The sequence below is a fragment of the Lemur catta genome, chromosome 19 (assembly GCF_020740605.2).
Source record: "Lemur catta isolate mLemCat1 chromosome 19, mLemCat1.pri, whole genome shotgun sequence".
Taxonomy (NCBI): Eukaryota; Metazoa; Chordata; class Mammalia; order Primates; family Lemuridae; genus Lemur; species Lemur catta.
Window position 1 is genome coordinate 5,338,670 of NC_059146.1, and position 8,680 is coordinate 5,347,349.

The 8,680-nt window shown below is 39.9% G+C and overlaps 1 protein-coding gene across 3 annotated transcripts in view; it reads right to left on the reverse strand.

Annotated features, from left to right (window-relative positions):
- Nucleotides 1-7,980, reverse strand: part of CHIC2 (cysteine rich hydrophobic domain 2) — a 33,131-nt gene extending 25,151 nt beyond the window's left edge. For all 3 annotated transcript variants that reach the window (XM_045533039.1, XM_045533038.1, XM_045533040.1), the window contains exon 1: nucleotides 7,504-7,980. In XM_045533039.1, the coding sequence (XP_045388995.1) occupies nucleotides 7,504-7,622 (119 nt within the window). In that variant the 5' untranslated portion in view covers nucleotides 7,623-7,980. The remainder of the gene's footprint in view (nucleotides 1-7,503) is intronic.
- Between the last annotated feature and the right edge of the window lie 700 nt (nucleotides 7,981-8,680).

Genomic DNA, 8,680 nt, shown 5'->3' on the forward strand with positions numbered 1-8,680 from the left:
ATAACGCACGGCAGCCTCAAACTCCTGGGCTCCAAGCGATCCTGCCACCTCAGCCTCCCAAGTAGCTGGGACTATAGGTACACGCCACTGCGCCTAGCTGTATTAACTTCTAATGGTACAGGGATTCAACTGATCTAACTCAACTACTTTAAATTATCTGTACCAGCCTAAGGAGAAAAATGATTTGTATATATCTAATTTATTCATATTTTATTAACAGAATATTCTTCACATTTATATAAAGCTTGTGAGCAAAACAACAATGCTAAATATTGTTCATTTAAGAAAAATATATGGTTGAATTGGTTTATAATATAGACTACCAACAAATATCAATTTGAAGTAACATGTATAATTTAATGGTTTAGAAAAGGCAGAGACAGAAGGCTGCGTACATAGGAACTCCTCTACTGAACTAACCAAGGATTCCATTGTAACTGCAATGTAAGATCAAAGAGAATAAAACAAGGAGCTCTTGCACGAAGCTCTGATATATATGTATATATAGTATATTCACTTGTTATCAACCAAAAAAAACAAAGCTAGGTTATCCCAAAGTCCAACCAACTCTACCAAAAGTAAACTTCATTTACTAGATGGCAGAACAGAAAAAAAGCTTAAGAAAAAAAACTTATATTTCAGGGACCTTGTGAGAACATTTTGGCCCTCAATGTAAGATATAAAAAGTACAATAAAAGCACATTAGATTTTCCTCAAATCTAATGAACCATCTAAGGAGGGTTGTCAAACACCACATATATTGTAGCTACAGGGTATCACTTTCTGAGGGTCCTCACTTCAAAATCTATGATCTTGTTTTAAAAGGCGCCTCTCCACTTCTGGCACATGTTGCTGTCTTGGCAAACTAGCTGCCCTCTAACAGCACAACAGAAAGTGCAGGTATGTCATCAAGATGGTCCCTAGTCAACAGGAAGGGCAATCACAGTTATTTGACCTCACCCTCCACAAAGCCAAAACAAAAAACCATACAAACACAACAACTGGGAAACCAGATAGCAAAAATGGCCATTGCTATGTTGTTCCATACCTCATAGGAAAAGTTGTGAAATTTGATGGTTTATAACCAGACTGTAATAACTCTTTTATCTAAAGACCAACACCCTGCCTCAGGCCACTATCAGGTCTTACCTAGACTGCTTTGATCACCTCCCTCAATTTCATCCTAATCCCTTTACAATCCTTTCTGGCCCCTACTGAGCCCTCCAACCTCATTTCAAGGCACTATCCCCTTTATTCACTACATCCTAGCCATGATACAGAAGCATCCTTTCAGTTCCTCAGGCAGGCCAAATCTTGGCAAGAGTCTGCTAGTCTCCAGATCTGGGGTGCTCTTCACAGGGCTCTTCATCCTTCGTAAATATTACCTTCCTCAGAGAGGTTATTCCTAATCACATTATTTTTAATCACAGCACCCTATCAGTCTCCTTTGCCAAAATTTTCTCAGATATAATTTGTCTATTAGTTGTAAACTCTACAAAGGCAAGAACTATGTGTGTTTCATTCACAACTCTACACCCAGAGACTTGCATAATACCTGGTATAAAATGAGCATTTAATAAATACTTGTTAATTTACTTATCAGTAAACCTCAATAAGACAGCTGATAGTCAAAGATTAAGCAAAAAGTATGCTAAGCAAACAAAAATATCATAAGACCCAAGTACTAAAATTCAAGCATCTCTATTCAACACAGAATGAACTTCCTTTACTTTATACATAGTTCTAATAAGGTTGGTTGTTTCATTTCCAAGTATAGCTGATCAACTACAATGAGAGAAAAAGGTAAACAGAAAGAAACAGCCCCAAAAGAAGTACATTTTAGAGAAGGTTCTCAAACCCCAACATACCTAAGGCCTCTAAGGCATCACTATGTACCAACCTGGTAATATCTGCTTTTGATTAAATGATTCATCTAGTCAGTAAGATAATTCTGACTCATGCTCAGGATCTTGTCTTAAAGCTAAAAGGTGTATATCACATTTTAGATTCATTTCTAAAGATTAACCAAATAATGTGCATACAGGGATAAACATTAAAATATGAGATAAATAATAATTTGTTGAATGCCTATGATGGGTCCAGGTCATTAAATTATTTCTGACTTTCACATCTAACCTCTATGGTAGATATTTTCACATTTGCAGATGAGAAAACTGAAGTCAAGAAAGGTTAATCTGTTAATGGTTACAATCAGGAAGTATCTGAGAATTGAAACCAATCTGTTTAACATCAAGACCACACCTTTCCCACGTTTATCATCCATTACTTTGCAAATATATCTGATATGAGAATCACCTAAGCTCTTGTTAAAACTGAAAATTCCTAGACTCTTCTCCTAAGGATTCTGGTGGGGTCAAAAATCACCAAAAAATCTTACACAAAAGATACTAGAGTAAGGATACTTAAGAGCATTTGTTACTACATATTATATTTAAAACTTAATGTTATTGAGAATGAAATCTTAATAACTTTATAGTAGTCAGACACAGCTATGAAAGAGATTTAAAAGATTCCTTTTTGAGTATATAGTTGTAGTCCTTGGGCCTTTAACTGTTAACAGTATAAACTCAAGTTGGAATTCAAGAGTATCTCTTCAATTAATTACTCTTTAGAGTAGTATTATTTAAAGTTATGTTATTATTTAGAATAATAGTATTTGATTAGTTATTTACCATCATAAATAATTACATACAATTTACTTTTCACCATTTAGTCCCTGTATTCCACTTAGCTAATCACATAAAATTTTAAGTACTAGTCAATTTCATCTCTCTTGGTAAGCAAAAATTCAACATTGAACTCTTTGGACTGAAACATCATGTAAATTTTCAAATTCAAATATAGTAAAACTTTGAAACCTCAGTTCATTATCATATTTCTCACTGCTTCAAGGAAAGCTATCCATTAAGAAGCTTTAGAAGTTGGTAATCCTTCATATTACCAAAGACATGTCAAAGCTATAATCAAATTAATTTCTTCTCAAATTATAAGGAATAAGAAAAACCTCTGGCGGGGGCGGGGGGGAAGTATACCTTAATTTGACGATTTCCTCACAATTACCAAATTTCATTTAAAAAAAAAAGAGGTGCCATTTGTCTTTTCAATGTGGTAAGTGTTCTATTATAAAATATTGTTTGCCTTCATTAGGAGGCACAGAAAGGGAAGAACACTGGTTCCTTTTACAATTCTGACAAGATCTAAAGATGTATGCAATTAACTCATTTATTCAGAGAATATTTCAGGACCTATAATATTCCAGACACCATATTAAATAGTAGAGAAATAAAGACCAATAAACACAAATCCCTGCCCTCACGAACTGTACAACTGTGACGAAATATCAATAATCCCAAAAACAAATCTCAAAAAAAAGTTAAATCTCTATAAATGGAATATTTCTTATATATTATGCTGGGTGGAGGAAAAAGGTAGGAATTACAAAGTTTAAAAAACTTGCTTAATTGAAGGGATTCTGTAACTTGGATAAATCAAGTTCAGGTCTTAGTACTAACCACAGAATCTAGTAGCAGTCTCGAGATACACATTTCAAGACAGACAAATTTTTATTAACTCTACCATTTGAAAAGCCAATAAACACTAAGGTGTTCTTGTGATGTCCCCTAGACAAAAATTATATTTTACCCCAAAGTAGTTTCCAAGCTTTTTCAAGTTTCACATTTCTAAATCTTCAATTTTCCTAGGCATATCTGAGATAAAAACAAGCAAAGATTGGCGTCCCACAGCCATTGATAAAAACTTGTGTTGAAGGATGAGGAATTATTTGTGGATAAAAAGATTACACCTCAGGACAGAGTACATGAAGAGACAGTAATTTAGTGAAATTAGAAAAGAATAACATTAGAAACAAACCTCAGCAAAATAACTTGGCTCTATGACAGAAGTCAAGATTACACATACTATAGCAAAGGTCCAAGTTTGATTCTGATATAGGAGGGGTAAGAAGTAAGATGAGAACAAATAATGTCAGTTATAATGATAGATCAGGCAGGAAATATTGGCCTAAACCAACTTGTACAAATTTATTCTAAGGGATAAAGAATGCCATAATTTTAAAATATTAAAGAATCTGGCTGACACTACCTAATTAGTCACTTTTTCCCTCATCTTCATTATATGAGAAGTCACCGCCAAAAACAAAAAAAGGAAATCCACTTTTAACTGAATTGTAAGTTTGAGACTTTTAAGTTACATGTATATAAATATTACGCAATAATATGAATTTATCATTTCCCTCCCTTCCTTCCAATACCACATTCCTCAAAATATGCTTCTGTACAAGATTTCTCCATATTGCTACATGCAAATCTAACAATGAAAGAAAATATTAATACTTAGCCAGAAGAATGTCAAGAAAGAATACTGATCATGGGAGAAGTACAAAGTGTGAGTCTGATTTGGGGTTAATATAAAAATATTTGTATTAAAGACCACCGTAAAGCAGACTTACTTAGGGAAATTAAACATTTTGCAAGCTATGTCACCAAAATCTGACTATGCCACAAAACTAACCTAGAAAATATAAGGTAACTTACTTTCTCACATCACAAGGATATGCCAATCATGTCACATGAGAATGATTTCTCAAATACAGTAAGAGTAATACTGTAATATATTAAGGTAGAAAAAAAAGAGCAGAAATATTCAACTGAAAAGGCCTACTCAAAAGTTAAATCTGTGAAAAACCTATGGATAGATCTATATATCCTTCCAGGCTGATCTGGATTACAAATGATTCCGTTTACACTATCATTTACTAGCAAATTGGTAAGGGAAGACTACTTTGATCAGTTCCTTAGTCAAAAAAAAAAAAAAAAAAAGGAAGGGGGAAGTGGTAAGTTTAACCAGTCTTACTACAACTGTTCTAATAGCTCTTCCCATTTATATTTGAAAGCAGGAAAAACTGAACAGTTATAGTAACACATAAGCACCAATTCCAAAAACTTTTACCAGTGTTAACTGGGCTACCCATGGGCAGAGTATGCCCAGAGTCATGTAAAAGAAAGTTTTGTATTACTCTATCTATGGCACCATAAAACAGGCTTAAGTGTCTAATACTGAAAGATCCTTATTCTCATCAAAATACCTCATACAGTAATTTAAGCACATACAAGTTGTCTAGAAATGGGAAAATAAGACTGAAGTGCATCACTGTTAGGTTTGAAAATGGCAGTTCTGATTTCATAGTACTGTATTTTACACCTGTGTTTCTCAAAGTGGAAAACTGTATCTGAGGAGAATAATTAATAAAGCCTAATATTTATTAACCACATTACCACACAGTATGATGAATTCTTTGTATTTATTATCTCATTTAATCCTTAATAATCTTAAAAGGTAGGGACTATAACTACCTCCATCTGAACTGAAGGGGCATAGATAAATAATTTATCCAAGAAGTGGCTGAGACAGATTTGAACCTAGAGGCTATAATCTCTCCTGGAAGGAAAGAGAAGTTATGGAGGAAGATCATAGAAATGTTAACTCCCAGCGCAGACAGGAATACTGTTTATCAGTGGCAGATAGTCCCTTTATCTCCTGGAATAGAGTGGTTTTCAATCCTCGATATACATTAGAATCACCTGTAGGTTTTGTTTTGTTGTTTTTTTTAAATTTATCGATGCCTGGATACTTGGCCTTGGCTATCACTCAGTAGTTGGCCTTCAATTAGCCTGGAGTGGGCAGGGCTTTTTTTTTTTTTAAAGCTCCCCAGGTGATTCTAATGGGCACCTATGATTGAAAAACACTAGTAATTCTTTCCCAGTCTAATTAGCCAACTACAATCAAATTCACTGATCACCTATTTGGTTCTGAGCACTTTGACTACTATATTTTCTGTTTACCCAACAAAGTGCTTAGCTTTTCTTCTCTTTAAACTGAGTAAACATTACAACTATAGCTGCACCCTTTTAAATCACAAAATTTTGCCAGCTTTTCTTTGACATGAGGGAAGTAGCGGGAAAGGTAGATAGCATTGAAAAAGTTTGGAAATCCCTCCTTTAAGCACTCACATACTCCTTAGGCTTACAACAACAGAAAGTCAAACTAAAAATTAAATGGTGGGTTACGAGACTAAAAAAGTTCTGTGATATGTGTGAAAAATTTAATATCTGATATTCGGCTATATTTCTTCATTAAGCTAATGATGACAAAACACTGAGAAACTGTTACTGTGGTGATAAATTCCATTGTCTTGTCATGGTGCTGTGATAGCAATGATACAGTGCTTTTACCCTGTTAAGTCACCTGAATATAAACTAACAGGTGCTAAAGAAATCAAAGCACTACATAAGCATATCCAAACAACAATATGTCTGGTCATGTTATGTATTGAAAAATGCAAGGATTCTGCTGACAATCTTATATGAGAAGTCTTACTGTTTCACTAAGTTATTCACAGCACAGCCCACTCACCCTATACCAAAATATAATGAAAATTGTTCCAGACACTCGGATTTGCTAGCCCTTTTATTTTACTGAAAAGTCCAGAGATATCTGACGAGCATGGAAGTTTAATCTGTGATTTGAACAACAGATCTAAAATGAAAGAGTATCAATACTTCAAGTTGTACAAAACTCTGGACTTCTCAGAGAAACATTACAAAACTTCCTGCTTCCGGACAGCTCATAATTTGGTTCAAGTCTTCACATTCCTTTATTAGTCATGACCTTTCGGAAAGCTCTCATTGCTTATTGTTTGAATAATATTGGACTTTTAATGTTGCTACTCGGACTTACAGGAACCCTTACCAAATCAAGAGGCCATCCTGGAGTTCACGCCCCAAGGAAGGACTTAGTCCACAGGGAGCCCTCAGTAATCTGGGCAGAGTGTGTGTCCCTCATGTTGATTTTTTTAAAAAAAAAGTTATAAGCCTATTTTTCTGCATATCTCCAATCAATGTTCATCTGTACGTTTTTATCAGATACAATTACAGGAACTTGCATTAGTCCCACAGAAATTAACTGCTGGAAAGTGAGAAGACCTGTGGGTCTGTGTGAAGCACACCCACGACAGTGAACCTTAGTATCGACTGTCACTGGGGTCTCACCCGGCCCGGATTGGCCTCTGAGCCGTATGTCACTAGGCTCCGAAGCACAGAGAACCAGGGGCTAACCGGGCGAGAAAACAAGAGGGAGGCTCCTCACAAGTACAGGCACTTCCAGCCCGAGGCTGAAGGGGTGGCCCAAAGAGCAGACCCTGAAGGCAAACCCTCCGCCGGCTCCGTCACAGCGCCCGGGCCTGCAGGGCCTGCCAGAAGGGGCGTGTGGAGGAGGAAGGGCAGTGTCTGTCCCCACTCCGGAGCCCTAAACAAATGAACATACAGCAAGTTCGCACTTCCTGGCCGCCTACTCTTCCCCAAGGCCCCCGACACCGGACGGCCACCGGGGAGGGGGCTCCCGGGGAGTGGGGCCCTCCCAGCCCTGCGCCGCCCGTCCTCGCCCTCGCCCTCCTCCGGGCCTTACACGGTGACGTGCCCGGAGCCGCGGACCACCACCGGGTCCGGCGAGTACTTGAGCAGCTGCTCCTCCAGGGCCCGCTCCTCGTCCTCCTCCTCCTCATAGATCTCGTCGAAATCCGCCATCCTGAGCCTCCGACTCCCCCGCCCGAGGGGCCTGACTCCGGGGCCGGCGCCGGGGGCCGGGCTGGCGAGGCGGCGGCGGCCGAGGGGAGTCGCGGCGCTGCCGGCTCGGAGGCCGCGGAGTTCGCTCCTGGCTGTCTCCGCTCCGGCTACAGAGGAGATGGGGTCCGGGCCGCCGCCGCCGCCGCCATTACCATCAGCAACAACAACACAATGTCAACATCCGCCCGGGGGCCGACACCTCCACCGGCCCCGCCGCCGCCGCAGCAACTCAGGCAACCACAGCAACAGCCGGAGCCACCCGCAGCGGGAGCAGCCGGCTACGGCATCGCGAGACTTCCCAGGAGTGCGGGCGGGCGCGAGCGTGGGCGCGTGGGCGCGCGGGCTGGGAGAGCGAACGAGCGGGCGCGCGCACGTGCGGCCTCGCGCGCTCCCGGGCGGCGGTCCCGCCTCCGCTTCCACACGCCACGGCGCCTGGGCGCGCGCTCCCGCCGGCGCGGCCCCGCCCTCCTGCTCCCGGGTCTGGACCGCGAAGGCGGCGGCTCGGCGGACTGGAGGTCGTGACCCCGACCCGGAGAGCAGGGCTCGGAGCGTCCAGTGGGACACACAGTTCCCCAAAGTCGTCTCTGACCAAAACAAACAACCGAAAAGAAAAACCGTGGTTGGAATAGAAAATTGTTCGTGCGTGTGATTGCCAGTTTATCTAATAACAGAATCTCGCGTTTCGCCAGTGTTTTAGGTCGATGAGGAGAACGAGAATCTGTACTTTGCCTATTTGTGGAGCCCAAAATTGCGAACATTTTTGTCCACTGTACTAGCGGATTTTCCAAAACATCTCCCAATTCAAACATCATGTCCCTTTATCCCCTTAAATATAGTCCAATATGTGATGCCAACGATGCTGATTTCTTTTTCTTACCAGAAATCTCACTGTAGTCATGCTATGAAACAAAACTGATAAATTTATCAGTCCAGGAATTCTCTGGATTCCATACTAAAAGATGCAGTTTCCTGCCCCAACTCGCCTACCAAACATACTCTGTTTTCTTCCCTTAAAACCT